This window comes from Geotrypetes seraphini, chromosome 8 (assembly GCF_902459505.1).
Source record: "Geotrypetes seraphini chromosome 8, aGeoSer1.1, whole genome shotgun sequence".
Lineage (NCBI taxonomy): Eukaryota > Metazoa > Chordata > Amphibia > Gymnophiona > Dermophiidae > Geotrypetes > Geotrypetes seraphini.
In genome coordinates, this window is record NC_047091.1 from 20,014,704 (window position 1) to 20,037,907 (window position 23,204).

Here is a 23,204-nt window from a genome sequence, read left to right on the forward strand (position 1 = left end):
CCTACCCATAGTGCAATGATTTCCCAGGCCCTGGCAGTGTAATAGCTTCTCAATCGTTCTCAGTGCAAAAGTTTCCCCTTTACTTTTTATTCCTACAGTAGTGCAATACCTCCTCTTCAGTGCAATGATTCTCCTAGCTAGGTACTTGGGACCTGGGTTGGCCACTGTTGGAAACAGGATACTGGGCTTGATGGATCTTCAGTCTGTCCCATTATGGCAACTCTTATGTTCTTACATGAGCCAAGTATAGAATAATCAAGCCATTGTGACATCACTGATGAGACTGGCTCTTAGACATTGGTGAAATGAGGCATTATGACATCATAATCTCAGCCCTGGAATGTTGCTACGCTTTGGGTTTCTGCCAGGTACTTGGGACCTGGGTTAGGCCAGTGTAGGAGACAGGATACTGGGTATGATGGACCTTCAGTCTGTCCCATTATCCCCTCCTCCCCCTCCCTCCCTGAGTAGTTTCCCTACTTCCCCTGCAGTTTGGTGGCTCCTTCTCTCTCACCTCACCCCCAGGCTCCTGTATTCATTTAACTTTTTTCTAGCTCAATACATCCAGCAGAACAGAAGTGGAATTACAGGTTGCCGACAAAAGCAGTGAAGGGGCAGAGCTTGGAGAAAAGCATTCGTGCCATGCAGGTGAGGTTCACCCCGGGTCCAGATGGTACATGCACAATCAGAGAGACCAGGCTGAGGGGAGAAGGAGCAGCAGAGAATTGTCTGGGCTAGGGGTAAGTGGCAAATACAGGAGGGATGGGCACTCATGGAATGCTGGGAAACAAAGAAAGTGGTACTGATGGGGCAGGAGGGGGTCATAAATCAGATAGGGTTTGGTGAAGCAGATACAGAAAAAAAAACAAGCCTTGCTGGAAGGGGAGTGGTTGGGGTAAGTAGATACAGTAGGAGGATAAATCAAGATTGGGGGGAGTAGATATACCAGAGAATCAACCAGGCTAAAGGAAGAGAATACAGCAGGAGGGGCAGGACTGGTAATCATGGGGGAATGGTTACAAGAGAAGCACTGGTATGCAGGAGAGAGTGTGCATAGATGAGAAACCAGATGGCTGGGGTGGAGGAGGAGACACAGCAGAGGAATTGGATGAGCTGAGGGGGCAGGTATAGGAGAAAGATGTATGGATTCAGCAGAGAGATATCCCTCAGGCATTCTTGAGGATTTTCTTTGCTTTTGTGTTGGCCTCCTGGATACGATCCTCATTTACAATGACCTGAGGGAGAGAAAAGGGGAAGAGGTGGTGAGTTCATATGGGATCGTCTAAGCAACATCCCCTCACAGAGAGACAAAGAAACCTCTTGAATGATGCTTTTCACATTTTCCATGCTCAAAAGAGACTGGAGAGCTCTCCTGTCTCCTCCCTTATAATAGAAAGTGAGAACCATGGAGGTCCCTTCACATCCATCTCACCTTCCCCACGATCTTGTCAACTTGCTTATTCTGGATGTCTATCTCATTCCCTACATCCAGCGCCATACTCTTGAGGTTCCCAAGGATGCTGCCCACGTGACCCAGATTCTCCTCCATCTCATCTTCCCGAGCGTCATTGGTCACCCTAAGGCCAAAAACACCAAAAGCTGCCCTTAATACTGACCGCCATCTCTTACCCGCAGAAGAACAGGCTGAGGGACAAGGCTATAGGAGCAATGGCGTAGAAATGGGGGGGGGGGCAGACCGACCCAGGTGCCGTCTTTATTGGGGAGGAGGCACCAGCGCCTCTCTTCTTCTCCTTTCCCCGCATACCTCTTTAAATATTCGCCGGCACGAGCAGCATCTTCCACTTGCTGCTCATGCCAGACTCGGCACACGGGGGTGCTCAAGTGACAGGGAAGAGGGGGGTGCACGATGTGGTGATGCCGAGCACCACCGCCCCAGGCATCAAAATTCCTCACTATACCACTGTACAGGAGCAAGTCTTTCTGGCAAAGGGACAAGGTTGTGGGAAAGAGGTCAGATGTCCAGAAAGACTGAGCTATGGGAAGAAGTCCTACCAGCAGAAGGATAGGCCTGCAGGTCTTACTGGCAGAGAGATAGAGCAGTGGGGCAGGTCTTACTTGTTGAGGGATAGGACTGTGGAGGAAGGTTTTAGTGACGGAGGGACAGGGCTGTAGGAAAGGTTCATACCTATGGAGGAATCGGGAAGTGGGAGTAGGTCTTATCAGAAGAGGTATAGGGATATGGGGAGAGGTCATACTGGCAGAGAGATAGGATTGTGAGGAGAGGTGTTACCTGCGGATATAGCCGCCACTCATCACCATCTGTTCCCTCTCATCAGTGACTCGGGAGGGTTGGGAAGAGACCACCCCATCCTGTGTGTTACCCCAAACTGCTTTGTAGGCTTCACTGGACTTGATATTCTTCAGCCTGGGGAGAACAGGAGGGGGAAAAAAAGGGGGGGGGGAGGGGAATCAAAACATTAAAGGTAAGGAAATTCCGTTCATCTAATGAATTGAGGCAGCCCTTCTTTAGTTGTTCATCTCCCCCCTTCCCTTTGGTCAGCACCGCCACTGCCATTTCATGTCTTATCCTTCCCACAGTAATTCTTCCTGCACCCTTGCTCCCTCTATCTCTCCCCAGTGCCGAGCTGCACATGTAAGGATGGCTGCGGGGGAGGCGTCTCCCTTCCTCTCAATTGCTCACAGAGTCTATTCCTGGCCATACAGCACAGAGGCGGACGGGTTTGGTGATGCTGTTCCCATGGAAATTGGAGATTTTAGGGATCTCCCAGTAAGAGAAATACATGCAGGGTCTGCACCTGACAGTGCTTAAATAACACAATACAGCCAGAGAACAAACAATACAGAGGAGAACTACACACCCCTGCCTGGAGCAACCCGCAGCCTTTAGGTCAGGGGTGTCCAATGTCGGTCCTCGAGGGCCGCAGTCCAGTCGGGTTTTCAGGATTTCCCCAATGAATATGCATGAGATCTATGTGCATGCACTGCTTTCAATGCATATTCATTAGGGAAATCCTGAAAACCCGACTGGACTGCGGCCCTCGAGGACTGACATTGGACACCCCTGCTTTAGGTCTTCAAAAGTCCCCCAGATAAGGTTGTCAGCTAATTGTTTCTCTGGAGCTCGATTTTTTTTTTAATTTAGGCAATAAATAGAAATGAAACAAAAGAGAGAAAAAGAAGGCGTTACTTTTTTTATTGGACTAATTTAATACAGCTTTTGACAAGCTTTCAAAGGCTAGGGCAGGGGTAGGGAACTCCGGTCCTCGAGAGCCATATTCCAGTCGGGTTTTCAGGATTTCCCCAATGAATATGCATGAGATCTATTTGCATGCACTGCTTTCAATGCATATTCATTGGGGAAATCCTGAAAACCCGACTGGAATATGGCTCTCGAGGACCGGAGTTCTCTACCCCTGGGCTAGGGTTACCAGATTTTTGCTGGGCAAAAAGAGAATGTGTGGCCCCACCCCGTTCAGCCCAAAGCCCTACCCCACCCTATTCCGCCTACACAAACCTTGTCTCTTTGGGCTACGTCTGGAGGGCATCTGTACATGCTTTCCATAACCTGGACAAAGTGTTGGGTTTTGAAAAGCAGTCCAGATGCCTGGAAAAGTCCTCTAAAAAAAAAAAAGGACATGTCTGGATAAACCCGGACGTCTAGTAATCCTTTCAAAGGCAGAACCCTCTTCTTCAGCAAAATAAAATGACAATATCAAAAGATGTGTTTTGCTCATTTTGGACCTGAAGAAGGAGGTTCTGTCTTCATAAACTTGTCAAAAATGTATTATGTTAATCCGGTAAAAAAATGTATCACTTGATTTTCCTTTCTTTTGTTTTCTTTTATTATTAATTTTTTTTAAAATCAGTTTTTAATCGCATATTCAATTAGCACGCCAATTAAGTTTTACATAGAATTAACTATACTATTTTAGGACTATGTACTGAAGTGTGAATGATGGCTTCTATCCAGTGTCAGGTCAACAGCGCGCCGGGACAAAAGCGCGCCGGGACAAAAGCGCGCCCAGACAATTGAGCGCAGCGCAGAGGTGCGCGCCGCTCAAAATTAATGTTTTTAGGGCTCCGACAGGGGGGTGGGAGTGAACCCCCCCCCCCACTTTACTTAATAGACATCGCGCCGCGTTGTGGGGGGTTGTAACCCCCCACATTTTACTGAAAACTTCACTTTTTCCCTGTTTTTAGGGAAAAAGTTAAGTTTACAGTAAAATGTGGAGGGTTACAACCCCCCAAAACCCCCATAACGCCGGCGCGATGTCTATTAAGTAAAGTGGGGGGTTTCCCCAACAAAACCCCCCGTCAGAGCCCCTAAAAACAGTAATTTTGAGCAGCGCGTGCCTCCGTGCTGCGCTCAATTGTCTGGGCGTGCCTTTGTCTTTCGCGCCGTTGTCTATGAACCCTTCTATCCTGTTCCTTTCCCTGTATGTTTTTTAAATTGTAGACTGCCTTGACTTGCTCAGCAAATAAGGCAATATATCACATGTAATAAACAATTATCTTTAAAGTGCAAATTCGTTTGGCTCACTAACATAGGTCTTTCCCACGGTTGTTAAAACTTTTCTTTAAAATCAGACAAAAAGAATTTATAAGTCTTAAAGTACAAATGTTTCCTGATTTGACACGAGAGATGCCGTGAATTTCTGTTCATGAAACCTGGGATCACATATTTGCCGTTTTTAATTACGGCACCCTTGTAAATGTTTTGTTGTATATCGTGCTGTTAAATATGTCTTTTTTGAACCAAGCCAGCTGACAACCTTTTTGTCATTGTCCCGCTTGGAAAAGGAAAAAATGTGAGCCCTGTTTAGATGGAATATACACCTTTACTCAATGCTTAAACCAGCCTTAATTCTCATTGAATTTTCTTCTTTTCTCGCTTGACTATAACATTTTGGATCCAATTTGAGGACTTGAGCATAATTAGCCAAATCTATTTTTTCTTGATATCGTTTATTATGATGGAATGTGTATATGTCTAATACATTCTCCCTCCGTATTTGCTGTGATAGGGGATTAACAGAACTGCAAATACTGAAAAACCGTGAATAACTTTTTTATATGTTATTTCCTGTTTTCTATTAAAAATCATCGTGAATATGGTGAAACCGCAAATAACATGGTGGGAGACCTGGTCTGTTCCTGAAGGAGAGGCAAAACACGGTGAACAAAGTGCTGGGAATCAGCGATTTTCTCTGTAAACGCTTGGAATCAGCGATTTCTCTATGCAAGCTGATGTAATTTGGGTGGAGGAGCCAGCAAGCTAAAAACCGTGAATATGGAGGGAGAAGTGTATTGCTTTCTGTACAAGTAATGCTTGGTAATTAAGTATGAAAAATCTAATAAATATATATTTTTAAAAAACATAAGTCTTCCCACTGCCAAGGTCCCAGCTTGAAAAGCTGGAACTGAGCTAACTGGGTGCTCTCCTCCTCGGACACAACGGATCTGATTCTATAAACGGTGCTTAATATGTAGGTGCCAGTTGTCAATCGACTGTGTGGCACCGTTTCTAGAATCACACCTGACAGCGCCTAAGCTGCGCCTAAGCGGGCGTAGGCATCCCAGTTGTAGGTGCTGTTATATTAGGCCAGGGTTTTCCTGGCCTAATTTCCTGGCACCTAACGCAGAAGTCTAGCAACGCCTGTCAACCACTCCTATTCTCCGTCCCTAACCACTTTTCAGGCAGGTGTCATCAGGCGCCAGTAGGTGCTGCGCAGTATTCCGTGTGAAACCTAAATTGATTAATTTTTTAAAATTGGTTTTTAATTGCCTAGTCAATTACCATGCCAATTAGCCCAATTAAGTTTTGCGCAGAATTCAGTTAGGAGTCGCAAAACTTAATTGGCGTAGTCAATTGCCAAGCCAATTAAACCAATTAAGTTTTATGCAGAATTCAGTTAGGAGTCGCAAAATTTAATTGGCGTAGTCAATTGCCAAGCCAATTAAACCAATTAAGTTTTGCGCAGAATTCAGTTAGGAGTCGCAAAACTTAATTGGCGTAGTCAATTGCCAAGGCAATTAAACCAATTAAGTTTTGCGCAGAATTCAGTTAGGAGTCGCAAAACTTAATTGGCGTAATCAATTGCCAAGCCAATTAAACCAATTAAGTTTTGCACAGAATTCAGTTAGGAGTCGCAAAACTTAATTGACGTAGTCAATTGCCAAGGCAATTAAACCAATTAAGTTTTGCGCAGAATTCAGTTAGGAGTCGCAAAACTTAATTGACGTAGTCAATTGCCAAGGCAATTAAACCAATTAAGTTTTGCGCAGAATTCAGTTAGGAGTCGCAAAACTTAATTGGCGTAGTCAATTGCCAAGGCAATTAAACCAATTAAGTTTTGCGCAGAATTCAGTTAGGAGTCGCAAAATTTAATTGGCGTAGTCAATTGCCAAGCCAATTAAACCAATTAAGTTTTGCGCAGAATTCAGTTAGGAGTCGCAAAACTTAATTGGCGTAGTCAATTGCCAAGGCAATTAAACCAATTAAGTTTTGCGCAGAATTCATTTAGGAGTCGCAAAACTTAATTGGTGTAGTCAATTGCCAAGCCAATTAAACCAATTAAGTTTTGCGCAGAATTCAGTTAGGAGTCGCAAAACTTAATTGGCGTAGTCAATTGCCAAGCCAATTAAACCAATTAAGTTTTGCGCAGAATTCAATTAGCCATCATTAGGCTTCACTGATTAGGGCGCCCTTTATAGAATTTCCCTGAAAGTGTTAGACCTGCTGCAATCTGACATGTCTGTGATAGAGGCTGCAGAAGACTTACACCCTGAGGGTCACAACATGCCACATGGGGGTGGGGGGGAATTCTGGATAGGTTATGCAAAGTTAGGCATTGGGATGATAAGGAAAGGGGATGGGATTTGATATACAGGAAGTCCCCGAGTTACAGATGCCCAGCTTAAGTATGACTCATACTTAAGAACGTGGTTGCGGCTTCATTCGATTTCACTGAGCAGTATTTCTAGGGTTCATAGACAACGGCGTGAAAGACAAAAGCGCGCGCCGACAATTGAGCACAGCGCAGAGGCATGCGCCGCACAAAATTACAGTTTTTAGGGGCTCCGACGGGGGTTTTTGTTGGGGAACCCCCCCAGTTTACTTAATAGACATCGCGCCGGCGTTGTGGGGGGTTTGGGGGGTTGTAACCCTCCACATTTTACTGTAAACTGAACTTTTTCCCTAGAAACAGGGAAAAAGTTCAGTTTTCAGTAAAATGTGGGGGGTTACAACCCCCCACAACGCCCCCACAACGCGGCGCAATGTCTATTAAGTAAAGTGGGGGGGTTCCCCCCCCACCCCACCCCCGTCGGAGCCCTAAAAACAGTAATTTAGAGCGGCGAGCGCCTCCGCGCTGCGCTCAATTGTCTGGGCGCGCCTTTGTCGCGGCGCGCTTTTGACCTGACTCCATTTCTAGTGGCATAGACTCGTACACTTCTCCCGTAGCTGATTCAGGAATGATGCCTGGCCACATTAAGAACAGTGTGAGGTTGTTTGTGCTGTACCTTAGAGGGAACACTGGCCTAGGGACAGTTGGCCATTTTGTCAGCTGGGAGCAGAGGTAAGCATTGAGAATCTTAAAATCTACAGGTTCTGAGTTACATACAAATCTGACAAGAACAGCTTTAAAAACATAACTCATTCTTAACCCGGGGACTGCCTGTATAGAAATAATCAAGCCATTGTGACATCACTGATGAGGTCGGCTCTTAGGCATTGGTGGAATGAGGCATTATGACATCACAATCTCAGCTCTGGAATGTTGCTACTCTTTGGGCTTCTGCCAGGGACTTGGGACCTGGGTTGGCCATTGTTGGAAACTGGTTACTGGGCTTGAGGGACCTTCGGTCTGTCCCAGTATGGCAACTCTTATGTTCTTATGTGAGTCAAGTGCAGGCAGTCCCCGAGTTACAGATGCCTGACTTAAGTATGACTTGTACTTAAGAACGCGGTTGCGGCTTCATTTGATTACACTGAGCGGTATTTCCAGTGGGGCATAGGCTCCTACACTTCTGCAGCAAATTCAGGAATGATGCCTGGCCACATTAAGAACAGTGTGAGGCTGTGCATGCTGTACCTTAGAGGGAACACTGGGGACAGTTGGCCCTTTTGTCAGCTGGGAGCAGAGGTAAGCAGCGAGAATCTTAAAATCTACAGGTTCTGAGTTACATACAAATCTGACTTAAACCTTTGAACCCCAATCGGCTCCCTTCAGAGGCTGGCTGTAAGAGGCAGCATGCCGTCTGGAGGGTGAAAGCCCCGATCTGTTGCTTGCAGAGGCTGTGGATTTACGCAGCAGCATGCAAGACTCCTATCGGCTGCCCTGCAGAGGATGGCTGCGTGGCAACATGCAGGGATTCCTGGAGAGATCTCTCGGTCTGGCGAGACTCCTATTGGCTGCCCTGCAGAGGCTGGTTCTAAGCGGCAACATGCAGGGACTCCAGGATATATTTCTCTACCGGGCCAAGTGCAGGCGGGGGGATTAGCTGAGCCAGGGCATCCTGGAGGCTCCTTGCCACTGTAGCATGTGGATCCCCCGCTGCTGCATTCTGATGAGGATGGCTGCTGGAGGAAGATTCTCGGGCCTCACTTCTCTTCATGCCCTGCGGAGGCTGGCTGTAAGCAGCAACATGCAGGAACTCCTGGAGAGATCTCTCGGTCTGGTGAGACTCCTATCGGCTTCCTGCAGGGGCTGGCGGCTAGCGACAGCATGCAGGACTTCCGGGAGAGATTTCTCGACCGGGCAAGTTGCAGTCGGGGGGGTTGACTGAGCCAGGATGTCCTGGAGGCTCCTCACCGGATTCATCTGTGGATCCCCTGCTGCTACGCTCCGATGAGGATGGCTGCTGGAGGAAGATTCTCGGGCCTCACTTCTCTTCATGAAGTCTCTCAGTGCCCTCTTCCTTAGCTTGCGTGCACGTGGTGACATGTGCGCACAATGCAAGCCACACGGAAACCTCGAGCGCCGGATCCAATCAGTGGGCGCACAATTCATGAGGATCCAGTGTGTTCATCCTCCTCCTGCATCCCAGTTGTTTCTTTAGATGATTCAGGCATCTTCAAGTTGAGTAGAAAAGTTGTAATGGAGAGCTGTAGAAAAATCCGACCGATGGGAACGGGCAGAAACTAAAGACTGGGGATTAGGGGGAAGCAGGGGGAAATGGGTAGGGCTCGGGCATGCCCAGTGGGGCCCGGGCACTGCACATGCTCAGAGAAAAAAAAAAAAAATTTCTCTGAGCTATTGGAGAGCTTATCTGCAAATTGGGAGGTGTTGGGACAACACCCATATGTGGCTGACTATCCTGCTGTCCACGGAGAACCTACGTTACAGGTAAGTAACTACACTGTTCTGAGTTACATACAAATCTGACTTAAAACACTTAAAAAATGTAACTCGTTCTTAACACGGAGTCTGCCTGCACTGCCTTTCGGTTGTTTATGTATACTTATTTTTAACCTGGGGCAATGGAGGGTTGCGTAACTTGCCCAGAGTCACAAGTTGCTGCATTGGGAATGGAACCCAATTCCCCTGGTTCTTGGGCCACAGTAGTATGCATTAGGCTACTCCTCCTCTAAGAGCTAATTCCTCTGCTAAGCACAAATTCTATAAATGTTATTCCTTGTCGAACAGCCTTGATAGATAATAACTTAGCACACATTTCATGACTAACTTTGGGCACAAGCATGGCAATTAAATATGTAAATAGGATTACCAGACGTCTGGGAAAACCCAGACATATTCTCTCTTTAGAGGACTGTCTGGGTGCTCAGATGGATTTTCAACGTCTGGTTATTTGTTCAGGTTTCCCAAGCTCAGGGCCGCGTATGGAGGGCCTCAGGGTGCGCGCGGATGTGTCACGATGACGTGTGATGTCATTGCATCACCACCACGCATGCTCGGAGGCCCTCCAGACATGGCTCCGAGCTTGGGAAAGGTGATGAGGGGGTGGGACTGGAAGCGGAACAGGGCGGGGCTGGAGGCAGAATGGGTCGTGGCTGGAGGCGGAACAGGATGGGTCTGGGGCAGGATGGGGCGGGGCTAGTGAAGAACAGGGCAGGGCCACGTGTCCTCTTTTCATGGAGAAGAAATCTGGTAACTCAATGTGTAAACGCATGTATTCTGTAACACTGTGCCTAAATTCTGGGAACACCCCAACCCATCTATGCTCCTCCCATGACCACGCCTCCTTTGGAGTTGTGTGCTATGAGAATTAGGCACACATCTTATAGAAGAGATTGTAGGGCAGATCCATATGTAACTCCTAATGACTGTCAATTAAAAGTGCTTGTTAATACCAATTATTGATCACTATCACCTATTAAACCAATCATCTTGTGCGAGGATTGAAAAATTGAGCACCAGTTTTGGGCAACCTGTTACAGAATCCTGACATGCCTCACTTCCTGCCCTCTGACCTGAACAGACAATGCCCCTCCCTAGGAACTTACTTATCACAGGGGCACACGCAAAGGCCACAGCATTTCCCCATATCTATTAAATTTTTTTCAGCTTCCTTCATGTCCTGGTTGATCTGGTCCAGGCCCTGATCAATACGGTCCAGCTGTTCTGGGCAAAACAAGAAGATACAGATGAGTATCTACCGTGTTTCCCCGAAAATAAGACCTTGTCTTATATTAATTTTAGGTCTGAAAAACACACTAGGGCTTATTTTCGGGGGATGTCTTATTTTTCTCATGTACAATGATCATCTCTCCCTTCCTCTCCTCCACCCCAATTCTTCCTCTTTCCTTTCTCTCCCCACATGTGCAGCATCTTTCCTCCTCTCTCACCCATCCCCTTATGCTTTCCCTCTGCAACATGTTTCAATCCCTCCCTCCCCATTAGAAGCAGTACTGGGATCCTGACAACACAGACCTTCATCTGCAACTATCCAGGGAGTTTTCCCATATTTTATATCTTCCCACTGCTAACTTGATTTACTCCACTCATCGTAGGTACAGTCCTCAGCCAGGTACCATATACCCAAGCCACAGTCCAAATCTCTAAAATTTCAAATCCTGAACTCACCTATTTGGTCTTACCATATAGTACAATGACTGAGACTCTCTCCTCTCGAGCAGCATCTTTTCATCCCTCCCCCCCACCCACCGCACAGTCAAACCCCCGCTGACCCTCCCGTCTTTCTATCTCTCCCTCCTGTCCGAACCCCGCCAATCTCGCAAGACCGGTGACATACCTCCCTCCAAACAGCAGCATAGGCAGCACTCTAAACAGGCTGCTTCGTGGCCTTCTCCCGCCAGTGATGCGGCAGAGGGAATCACCAGCGGGAGAAGATCGCAAAGCAGCCTGTTTAGAGTGCTGCCAACGCTGCTGTTAGGAAGGAGGTATGTCAGTCTTCTCGTGGTGGGAGGGTTGGCGGGGTTTGGATGGGAGGGAGAGATAGAAATATGGGAAGGTCAGCGGGGGTTCAGCTGCACGGCGAGAGCGAGGAAAAGCGCTGCTGTTGGTGAATCCAGGGGCATTCGGGTTAGGCTTCCGGGGTCGATATAACTAGCTCTTATTTTTGGGGAAGGGCTTATATTAAGACCTACCTTGAAAATCATGCTAGGGCTTATTTTCAGGGTAGGTCTTATTTTTGGGCAATCATGGTAGGTTAGGGATAGGGAAGAGGAGTTTTTGAATTAAGATGAGTGCAGCTTAGTCTTTATGAAAAGATCTGGGGCAGGTGAGTCCCCGTGCCAGGTAGGATGAGGAAGGTGAGTCTCTGTGGAAAGACCAGGGATAGGTGAGTCCCTGCAGCAGATAGGATGGGGACAGGTGAGGCTCCGGCACTTCAAATAAAGCTTCCTCTGGTCACTATATTCTCTAATAAAATAGATTCTGCATTCCAGCAGCAGATGGCACTCTAACACCCCTTCCTTCTTCCCCGCATGGAGGCCACGCACTTTCTCTAAGACACAGGTGATGGCATCAGCCACCTGCTAGCTCTCTGGGGGGAGTTTCTCTCTCATGTAGGGAAAAACATGTCTCTCAGAGTTTCCTGTCTATTATATGTTCCTATCTGTGTATTTTTATTGATGTACATCGCTTTGAAAATTTTATATAAGCGTTTTATCAAATTTTAAATAAAACTTGGAAACTTCACTTGATTCATACACAGGTCCACGCACTATGATGTGAGGGAGAGTAGGGAATGGCCTCTCTTTATTCTCCGCCAAAAGGCATTGGAGAAAGGGAGCTTTAGGAGGGGGGTCAGAAAAGAGACGAGGACACTTTTGGCCGTCTGCCAGCGTCTAGTCTGTTTGCTCCTCAGAGCTGCGTGCTATCCTTTCTCCATACCATTTTGCAGTGGCACCTCTGTGCTGGTCTCTCTTTGTTCCTCAGATCTGCATGCTGCCCTCCCTTTCCCTCTCCCCCTTCTGCAGCGGCATCTCTCTCTGCCCCACTCTCACCTCCTTGCTCATCCAGCATCACCAGAGTCCTGATTCCAGCATCCTTGCTCTATTGTCATAAACAAACAAACAAAAAAAAAAAAAAAGAAAAAGTCATGTTACTGGGCCCCTAATACAGTAACACAGAATATGATGGCAGAAAAAAAACACCCCAATTGACCCATTCAGTCAGCCTGGTTATTCTCATCCGCACCGTGAGATGGCTTCTAAGATATCACTCCATTTCCACGACAGTTTAATGGCAATTCTGTGTATGGTGCGTCTGCAATTGTCTGGCGCACATTAACTAATTGGATGGTAGGTGCCTACCGCTTTCAGGGAGGCGCCGCCGCCTAGTCCAAGGCTCCTGCCAGAAAGTAGGCGTGGTTAGGGGGGTAGATCATAAGCATGATTGGCATTTAGGCACCTGTTATGGACTTAGGCACCAGTATTTAAGCCAAAAAAAACCCCCTGGCATAAATAGGGTAAGCCTCAGGTTAGGATGCCTACTAGTGCTTAAGTCCATTTCAAGTACCGCTAGGTGCGATTCTATAAATGGCGCCTAACTTAAGATTGAAATGCGCTAAGCTCCGCGTTCCTCAGCACCTGTGTTTTAAGCACCGTTTATAGAATCGGACCCTTAGGGCCAGATTCTGTAAATGACGCCTACATTGGGTGTCAATCACATGTAGGTGCTGTTTACAGAATCACGGCTACAGAGAAACTTAGGTGCCAGTGGTGTAGGCCAGGGTTTTAAAGGCCTACATTATCAACACCTAAGTTTGACTGAGAATCGCGGCTACCAGCGCCTAAGGTTATCTCCGCCCCCCACTAACGCCTACTTTGATCTTAGGCGCCATGCTTAGACGCGATTCCGGCACCTACTTTTTTTAACGAGGTTTCAATCAGTTTTTAATGGCGCAGTAAATTACTGCACCAAATTAAAACCAATTAAAGCAGAGGGAAGCCCTGGTGGGGCAGGTTGCGAAAAAGACCATTCAGTAGGATAAAAAAAATTCAATTAGATTCGATTTTCCTGCCCAATTGAGTGTGTTTTTTGTCCCAAACATCCTGGTGGGTTTATTTTATAGCCTCTTCACCCCTTTTATAGCCTCTTCATTCCTTTTGCCCTCTTCTACCCACACTGGCGCTGTGGTGTAAACAAAATAAACAAAAAAAAAGACTTTTCCTCTCTCTGTTAAATCCTAGCTCACATTCACGGTCTAACATCAGCTCTGGCAGGATACACATTTCAAATTTGACATATTTTTTTCTACCTTTTGTTGTTTGCCCATTATTCGAACCATGTTGGTTCCAGGCTCTGGTTTCTGTTTGTCTTCTGATAACTCGCTTGCTAGGGTCTCCTGCCCATTTGTCGTTTTCTTCTTTCTCCATGCTAACCATCCATCTTCCATTTCTGTCCTCCCCTTCCAATTCCCTTCCCTCCCCCAGAGGTCTGGCATCTTTCCTTTTTTCGTCTCCATTCCCGTAACTGCAGTGATGGACCCCACCACCCCAGATCCACCATCTCTCCTTTTCTCAACTACCCTTTCATCTAGCATCTCTCCCTCCTTCCCCACCACCCCAGGATCAACCAGCTCTCCCTTTCTCTTCCCACTACCCTCCTATCCAGTATCTCTATCCCCCCTCTACACCATCCCTTGTGTCCAACTTCTTTCCATTTCTGTTCCTTCCTTCCCTCCATCCCAATGTCCATCTCTCCTCCGGAGTCTGTTATAGGGGAAAACACCCTCCAGGGATTCAAGACAAAGTTGGACAAGTTCCTGCTAAACTGGAACGTACGCAGGTGAGGCTGGACTCCTTTAGAGCACTGGTCTTTGACCTGGGGACCACCGCGGGAGCGGACTGCTGGGCACGATGGAACACTGGTCTGACCTAGCAGTGGCAATTCTTATGTTCTTATTTCTTCCCTCCCCCCCAGTCCGGTATATGCACATCTCTTTGAACCCTCCCCCCCTTTCCTCTCTGTACTTCTACACCAGGCTCCCCCCACCCCCGAAGACCTAGTCCCCCCCAAAGGCCTGCATGTTCCCCTGAAGGCCTGGTCCCCCCTGAAAGCCTGTATGTTCCCCTGAAGGTCTGCATGTTCCCCCATTCTTGCAGCGTCCTCTGGCTTACCTCCTGTCCTCCCGGACTTACCTTTAGCTAATACGGCAGCCTGCAGAGAGGATCACCAATGCTGTAGCGATCTTTGCAGGCTGCCATAGTCCATAGCAGCACGTTACCTCTGCCACAATCCTGCCCCTGATGTCAGAGGAGGAGCAGGACTGCGGAAAAGGTAACATGCTGCTGAGGACGACAGAAGTCTGCAAGGATCGCTACAGCACCAGTGATCCTCTCTGCAGGCTGCCGTATTAGCTAAAGGTAAGACCGGGAGGCCAGAGGGAAGCCGGAGGACGCTGCAAAGGCCTATGCAGCTCTTTCCGACTGATCCTTCCCCCCTTGCCCCTTAAAGCAGGAGCGGCAGCGGCACTGGATGACCAGCAAGAGGCAGCGCTGCCACTCCTGCTTTAGGAGACCTGAAGGCATGGGGAGGAGGGCTGCTCAACGAATCGGTTAAAAAAAAAAAAGAAAGAAAGAATCGATTCGAATTAATTTACCCGAAGTGAATCGGTGAATTGATTTGAATCAGAAATTGGGCAGCACTACCGTTCAGTGTCTGTATCTGCTAACCTGCTGCTGCTTTAAGAGACCCGATGGTATATCAGATCTCGGGGGTGGGGGGGGGGGGATGTTGGTCGGGAAGTTCTGCGAAAGGGGATGGGAGGAACGAAAAGTTGCCTCATAGGGGTATTGGAGGGAGAATCAAATTGAAAAATCGATTCAATAGGCTGAATCGAATCAAATCAAAAATTTTTTCTCTAAATCGGGCAGCACAAAAAAAACATTTGCGTGGTTTTGTAAAAAGGGAGGGCAAGTTAGGCAGTGGTAGGGCGCCTACTGCCATCTAACTTATGGTGCCATTTCTAGAATCAAGGCCTTAGTGCTCACATGTTTAGCGTCTGACTTTACATAGTAACATAATAAATGACAGCAGATAAAACCTGAACGGTCCATCCAGTCTGCCCATAGGTTATACCCATTAAAAAATACATGATTAAATTAACTTGTCTCTTCTTTGATATTTCTGGGCCATAGATTGTAAAGTCTCGTATTGTCCTAGGTTCCAAATACTGAAGTTGCCGTCCAAGCTCACTCCAGCCAATCCAACCATCCCGTTATTTGCAGAATATCAACCCAGACCCCTAGGCCCACCCAGTTCCACCCAGCCCCGCCCTAGCCCTACCCAAGCCCCGCCCCTTGCTGCTTGCTCTCATCGGGAAGGAGCGCATCCATGCATGTGCGGATGCCCTCCTTTCCAACAGTGATTTGTTCCAAGCTTTTCAAAACCCGGAAGTGTCTGTCTTGGCTTTAGAAGCGACAATGCCTCCTGCGGGCTGGGTGCATGGGCACGTGAATGTATGCATCCTGTAAGTCCAGGGATACTAGCCAATACTCGGGCTGTAACAGGGGCAAGACTGTACCCAGAGAGTGCATCTGGAATCGTTCCTTGTGTATGCACCTGTTGAGCTTGGCAGAGATCCAGAATCGAGCGTTTGTCCTTGTCCATGGGGACGCGGGGGTTCCTGGAGTAAAAACCCCTTGGTGATCTCCTCTGTTCGGCACTGCCTCTATTGATTCTGCCCGAAGCAGGTCCTCTCCTTGCTGCAAGAAAATTGGGTCGTCAGATGAAGGGTGTCCCGCTTGATGATGCTGAGGACCCAATGGTCGATGGTGACCTGGGCCAAGCCTTCGCAGGCAATCTGATCCTACTTCCCCTGGCCCCTGCTGAGCCGGAGGGTGGTCAAGGTTCTGTTTTTGTTTTGGGGAGAGGGCTGCCCTTGCTGCCTCTGCCCCTCGGGCAGCGCTTGTTTGCGTAGCACTTATGTTACTGTTGCGAGCACTGGGGCACGGACTGCTGCCAGTGTGGTTTTCTGGGGTATCACTTGGGGGCGGTGAAAGACATGCAAGGATAGTTCCTCTGGTGTCTTCATGGGTGTGCCCAGTGTTCTAAGGGTGGTGAAGTCATCTTTGGTGCCGTTGACTGTCTCCGTAACCTTGTCCCCAAACAGGACATGGTGCATGGTGCATTTGCTAGAGACTCTCATCATGGAGCACCCAGGCACAAGGCTAGGCTAAGCGCTGGGCAGGGATGGCTTTTCCCCCAGTGCAGCTGGATGTTTCAAAGAATTCAAAGGCCGTCTTGGAGAGGCGAAAGCTGCATTCTTCTAAATTAGAAGGAGGAAAGAAAGAGACTCCTGGACCGGCTTGGTGGTGAGCTGGAGTCCCTGTTTTATTTTATTTATTTATTTTCTCTCGATGGCCTCCTGATAAAGCCGCATCTGGAACGCAATTCGTGCGCTCAGCATTGTGCCCTCGAAGGTCTTTTTCCCTGTGGAATCCAGGGTTTTTCAGGTCCTTCCCTGGTGGGGCACTGGAGGGGGGGTAAGTCCTCGTTTGTGGGTTTGTTTTTTTAAAAATAGTTATTTATTTATTTTTGTGGGTGGTGACTCAGGGCGTGGCTGGAGGCTGGTATGTTGCTTCTTCCTCTATTGCTTGGGTGCATGGCATGCCGCTGGAACGCGCCATGTTGTTGTGCGTGGCTCCCTCTAAAGGGGGGCATTGGAGGGAGTGTTGCCCACTGAGAGAGGAGTTGGGTCAGCAGGAGGGTTAACTGTTGCTGCTGGTCCCACCCCTGGTGGTTCGCAGGTTCATCTGCTGCTCCACTTGACTGGTTGGGTGGCTCCATGTATCCCACCGACATTCTCTGTCCTTATTGAGAGGGGGGTGAGCCTGCAGAGAGGGGGGCAGGATGCTCCCCTTCATCTGTGCCAGTGCTCCTGGCTGCGTTTCCCTCTGTGCCTGGAGGCAGAAAAAGAGGAGTGGTGATGATGCCTCCTGTGTGGGCTTCTCCTGCTGTACTGCCTATTGTTTATTAAACTGTACAGCGCTGCATATGTCTTTCAGCGCTATAGAAATAATAAATAGTAGCAGAGTCCCTCATGCTGGCTGTGAGCTGTGGAAAAGCACTCTCTGCCTAGGTTTCTGAAGTGCAGTGAACAGCTCTTTAGGCCGAGGAGTATCAAACCCCCACCTTTGGGGAGGCGTGGTCTGACATGCCGCATCACTGATGACATCAGCACCATACTCTAAAAAGAGTTCCCTGGGACTGCCCCTGTTGCCGGGGAGGAAGGAAAAGCCTGTGCTGCAATTGGTTGCCAGCGGTTTCCATCATGGCTGGTTGCTGAGACAGGGAGGAGGGACACTTCTGGGATTGCTTACCAAGTGCCCTGCCCATGTCTGAGCTCCGGAGCTTAATGAGAAAGGCAGACTCCTCGTGCTGCAAAAGTTCTTCCCAACATGAGGGGGAGGGGGGGGGTGGGAGAGGTCTGCACTGCAGACTCTGCAGGTCCCCAAGAGGGAAAGAAGCATCGAGTTTCTTTTTCTTTTTCAGAATGGGAGTAGGGAGGGAGATTATCAGAAGTTTCCCAGAGCAGGCAGATAAGGCACTTACCTTGATGGCTGATGCAGGGAGTCAGGGCAGAGCCAGGGCATCCTGAAGGCTCCTTACCCCTGCCAATTTTACATACCCCATTGCTGCCTTACTATCAGGCTGTCCAGGCTGATTCTTAGGTTTCACTCCTTTCCATGGAGTTTCTCAGCGCCCTCTTCCTCAATTGGAATGCTCATGAAAACAGGTGGGCACAGTTCCAGGAGGGCTGGCTTACGTGCGTGCGTGCGGATACAAGCAGGCACAAGGTAAGCAGGGCTGGTTCGGCTTACGTGCGTGCGGATACAAGCAGGCAGAAGGAAAGCATTCCGATGAGGATAGCTGCTGGAGGAAGATTCTCGGGCCTCACTTCGCTTCAAGAAGTCTCTTAGTGCCCTCTTCCTTAGCTTGCGTGCCCGTGGAGACAGGCGGCCACAGTGCAAGCAACACTGTTCCTCGTGCGCTGGGCCCAAGCAGCGAACGCACAGATCGTGAGGATCCAGTGTACTCATCCTTTTCCTGCAGCCCGGACATTTCTTAGATGTTTCTGGCATCTTCAAGATGGTACGTAGAAAAAGTCTTGATTGTAGACAAAATGGTGATGGAGAGCTGTGGAAAAATCCGACCGATGGGAACGGGCAGAAACTAAAGACTGGGGATTAGGGGGAAGCAGGGGGAAATGGATAGGGCTCAGGCATGCCCAGTGGGGCCCGGGCCCTGCACGTGCTCAGAGAGAGAGAGAGAGAGAAAAAAAAAAAAAAAATCTCTCTGAGCTATTGGAGAGCTTATCCGCAAATTGGGAGCTGTTGGGACAACACCCATATGTGGCTGACTCATCCTGCTTGTCCTAGGAGAACCCTATACACCCTGTAATGTAATATAGAGATGTCTGTTTATTAGTGTGCATTGCATTTGCTTTTGTCTATACTACCCCAGATTATCTCTTGAATCTAACTTCCTTCTGGCTTTATTTTCCTCTGTCCAGTGGAATGGGATGATTCATTGCGGCCATTTCATTGCTGGATGTTTCAAGCTGCGATGAAACGGCCACACTGAATCATCCTCTCGGGTCTGGAGAAGGAAAGCTGTGAGGGAGAGTTGTCGGAACTTGAAGGGGAGAAGGGGGAGATTTTGGATTGGGTATGGAGGAAAAAGGCATCACCCCCAAGGGTATAATTTTGGATAGTGTGGGGTGGCATTGCTGAATCAAACCAGAGAGGAAAGCTGCAAGGGAGAGGTGCTAGATTGAAAGCTGTGGAAGAGTTACCGGTTCACTTTTGGGGGAGGGGGTGTTGGGGGTGGCACAGAGGGATAGTCAGCTCAACAGCTGTGAAGTTATTGAGCCCTAATGCATGTGAGGATGATTCATCACAGACAGTGTTGGTACTTTCAAAATCCAGGACTTTGATTTTTGTGTGATCCCTTTCTCCCATTACCGTTAAACAAAATCATGTTGTCCAATCATCGGCTGCACTCAGGCGGCTGCCTAACTCCGTTCATCACCCCTCTTTCATGGTTTCCATTACCATTTGTTGGAGAAGAGCCCCGTGAAGGGATCCGAGATCTCGCTACCTCTTTCCAAACTCTGCAAGACAGAATATTCCAACCCACGTCTGCTGGGTCAAGGGTAGGCAATTCCGGTCCTCGAGAGCCGGAGCCAGGTCAGGTTTTCAGGATATCCACAATAAATATGCATGAGATAGATTTGCATCTCAAGGAGGTAGTGCATGCAAATCCATCTCATACATATTCATGGTGGATATCCTGAAAACCTGGCTCCAGCTCTCGAGGACTGGAATGGCCTACCCCTGTGCTAGGTTAAAATCTCCCACATACATCTCTTCTTGCTGTCCAGATCTCTGTCTGGATTTTCTACTTGTGTTGGTGGGTCTGTCAACTAGACCTTGTTGCTGGGGCTAGGGCTGTGTGAGCTTCCTCACAGCTAATATCACTCAGAAAATGGTGCAACCCCTTGACTGAAATCCAAGGATATTTTGGCTCTTACCTCCTCCACCATCTGCACCATTCGCCTTGTGCATTCCAGAGACTGGGCAAGGACAGAGGCGGGCGTAAGGAGAGAGGACAACAGAAAGCAAGATGTTAGTATACATGTAAAACTTTTTAATATTTATATATTTTCCGCAATTTCTATCATTAACGCTTAAAAAGAACAGAATCGGTTACACTTGTGACATAATTAGCTAAATTAGCACTTAATTGGAGATAAGCAGGTGAAACTCTGTTCCAGGGCGCTGGCGCTAAAGGGCGCCAAACACCCAGATCCGTGAAATCGCCGGCCCATACGTTAAGCTGCCCTGCTTGTTCCCTCCTCCTCCTCGCTCTTCTGACGCTGCTGCCCTGAACCGGCAGGTTGCGGCTTCATAGGCCAGCTGCCGCGAGGGGGGAGGACTAGCGTTAGCGTCAGAGTAGGGAAGTGCAGCACTTCCATCCTCCCTCCTCTGACGCTACTGCTTGACACTGATCCTGGCCTATGAAGCCGCATCCTGGTGGGACCAGGCAGTAGCGTCAGAGTAGAAAGGAGGGAATTAGTTGGGGAGGGGGCGGGACATGGATCGGAGTGGGGCGGGGCATGGACCAAAGGCAGCGCATGGACCTGGGCGCCGTAATCTCTTGAGCCGGCCCTGCGATAACAATAATTGGCGTTAATAATGGTACTAATTAGCAGTTGCGTGTGTAACTGACTTACGCTGCTATTCTGTAAACTGAGCACCTAACTTTAATTGTAAGGGGGTATTAACCTGGGAGGGGAAGGGGCGCGTCAGTGACGTTCTGACTAACCTTGTGCGCGCTTTACGGAATGCTAGCTGTTACGTGCGCAACTGCCTTATTTAGGGGGCCACCGTTTATCCCAGACACAGACATGACATCAGCGGTCTTGTTACTGTGGACTTGCGCTACTATTCTATAACAGATTTGGTGCGCAGTTGTGCCACTTTGACACCTACATTTTTGGCACCTGTTAGCGACTTAAATGAAATTGAGCCCTTCATGGTTCCTGCGCTTTTACTGGGGTGCGCACGCCTTTAAGTATTTTCTGCTGTACCCCTCTGATCCGAAGATCCTGTGGCAATGGGAGGAAGGAAGCTGAAGAAAGGACTGGGGCTCGTGTGAATGCGTCATCAACAGGGCAGGGTTAACCAATAGGCCAAGTAGGCACGTGCCTAGGGCCCGAAATGATCAGGGAGGGCCCGATGAAGGAGGGCATCAACATTGTTTTTTCCAAACAGTGATGGGCCCCTCCAACATCGATCGGAAATGCGGCCACCCCCCCCCCCCCCCGATCAGCAACGCGGCCCTCCCCCATCGATGGAAAGTAAGACAAGCAAGCAACGCGGGTAAGAAAGGCAACGGGAACTGTAATTGTGCAAGCGGTGCTGCTTGCCATAAGCTTCCCTCTGACGCAGCTTCCTGTTTCCGCCTGGGCGCATAGTGGGGCGGGACAGGGGGGCCCAGTGTACTTGTGTGCCTAGGGGCCCTCGACGAATTAATCCTGCCCTGGTAATCAACCATGTTTCAGCTCAGCCACAGCATCTCTGCTCCTCACACTGGTCTAGCCTTTTCCCCTGGGGAAACTATGCAGCGCAGAAGAAAAATCCCTTCCTTCTCTCGGAGCTCAGCTTGCTGTGGCTTCCCAAACCTGCGAGTAGCTCTGGAGATATTCAGTATAAGTGGAGAAGGAAAGGAAACTAGGACGAGTGTTTCATTGAGCTCATGAAGGTAAGGACCTTCACCCATCAAGTTAGGCCTGGTTGGAATATTTTGAACCCCACCCCACCTCTTAGGGTATTTGAAGGTTCTATAAACTGCTGCTTTTGAATTATCTTCACTTTGATACCTGGGGGGAGTTTGTGGTGCAGTGGTTAAAGCTACAGCCTCAGCACCTTGAGGTTGTGCTGTTCCTCGTGACCCTGGGCAAGTTACTTAATCCCCCCATTGCCCCAGGTACATTAGATATTTGAGACAACCAGGACAGACAAAGGAAAATGCTAGAGTACCTGAATAAATTCATGTAAACCGTTCTGAGCTCTCTAGGGAGAACAGTATAGAAAATTGAATAAATAAACAGTGTGAAGAGTTTCAGCCTCTGGTAACCAGAGCTGGTATTGTGACATCATAATGCCTCATTCCACCAATGCCTAAGAGCCAACCTCATCAGTGATGTCACAATGGCTTCATTGTCCTGTACTTGGCTCACCTCTGCTACATTTTGATTTCTAGAGTGGCGCAGCGGTTAAAGCTACAGCCTCGGCATCCTGAGGTTGTAGGTTCAAACCCACGCTGCTCCTTGTGACTTTGAGCAAGTCACTTAATCCCCCCATTTCCCCAGGTACATTAGATAGATTGTGAAACCACAGGAATAGACAGCAAAAATGCTTCAGTACCTGAATAAATTCATGGAAACCATTCTGAGCTCTCCTGGAAGAGCAGTATAAATAAATAAATAAATAGACCTTTCTTAAAATCACCAGACTGCATTTTGGATGCTATGAATCCAGGGTGCCTTACTAGCAGTGAACTGACCTTCTTACTGTGCCTAACAATTAATCCAAAAGGTGCTAAGGACAGAGACGATTGGGTGAGCCCTCACCAGGGTAACGTTTCATCTTTGGAGGTAAACAATATTTATATTCCATCTTACTATAATGCTATCTATTTGACAACAAGAACCCAGCAGAGTAGGGATTGGAACCCATCCAACGAACAACCAATTAGATAAGCATGATTTTCCTTCATCCCCAGCCTCTTCCCCTTGCCTTCTGTTTTATCTGTACCAGAGCTGTGTGTGAGAATAGCCTAATGGTTAGAGCAGTAGGCTAAGAACTAGTAAAGCCAAGCTCAAATTAGAGAATGACACAGAGGCCTCTGATATCTGGGCTCTTTAAAGCTACTAGCTCTGGTGTTGAATTGGCCCATAATCTGTGCTTATTACTGTTTTCTAGTGCTACTGGATGCTCCTTGAGCACCCCTCCCTCTCAGGCAGGAGCCTAGAGGCCACGCCCCACCACCCACTTTGCATACCACTGCAGTAAAGGCACTGGTGCCCACCACTTCAGCTTTTCTCCCACCCTGCTCACGTTGATTCCTCCAAGAGAATTTCTGTCTTTGTAGAGATGGAAAGAGAAGAAACGCTAAAGCCAATCACCTCATCTGTGAACTGATTAACCCGCCGCTGGATCTCCTGATATTCGGATTCCATCTTGCTGTCTCTTGGTCCCACGCGCTTCCTGTCCTCTACCAGAA

At 48.4% G+C, this 23,204-nt stretch overlaps 1 protein-coding gene across 2 annotated transcripts; it reads right to left on the reverse strand.

Annotated features, from left to right (window-relative positions):
• Nucleotides 1-419: 419 nt before the first annotated feature.
• Nucleotides 420-23,204, reverse strand: LOC117365635 (synaptosomal-associated protein 25-like). 2 transcript variants are annotated; one of them, XM_033956224.1, is made up of 7 exons: nt 23,107-23,204; nt 19,948-19,989; nt 12,413-12,461; nt 10,448-10,565; nt 2,252-2,386; nt 1,433-1,577; nt 420-1,235 (listed from the first exon to the last, which is right to left on the reverse strand). In XM_033956224.1, the coding sequence occupies exons 1-7, from the start codon at nt 23,158-23,160 to the stop codon at nt 1,167-1,169; spliced, it is 612 nt and encodes a 203-aa protein (XP_033812115.1). In that variant the 5' UTR covers nt 23,161-23,204; the 3' UTR covers nt 420-1,166. The 2 variants fall into 2 exon arrangements, with proteins under 2 accessions (XP_033812115.1, XP_033812116.1); XM_033956225.1 differs by lacking the exon at nt 23,107-23,204 and adding an exon at nt 20,247-20,279.

What these genes read in the sequence shown, in the direction of transcription:
- LOC117365635 (XM_033956224.1), bottom strand. Translation starts at nt 23,160, where the DNA reads ATGGAATCCGAATATCAGGAGATCCAGCGGCGGGTTAATCAGTTCACA. An exon ending in TGCGTGTGCCCCTGTGATAA is followed by an intron (nt 2,387 to 10,447) that starts GTAAGTTCCTAG and finishes TGTTCTCCCCAG; the next exon opens with GCTGAAGAATATCAAGTCCA. An exon ending in AGTGGCGGCTATATCCGCAG is followed by an intron (nt 1,578 to 2,251) that starts GTAACACCTCTC and finishes TTTTGGCCTTAG; the next exon opens with GGTGACCAATGACGCTCGGG.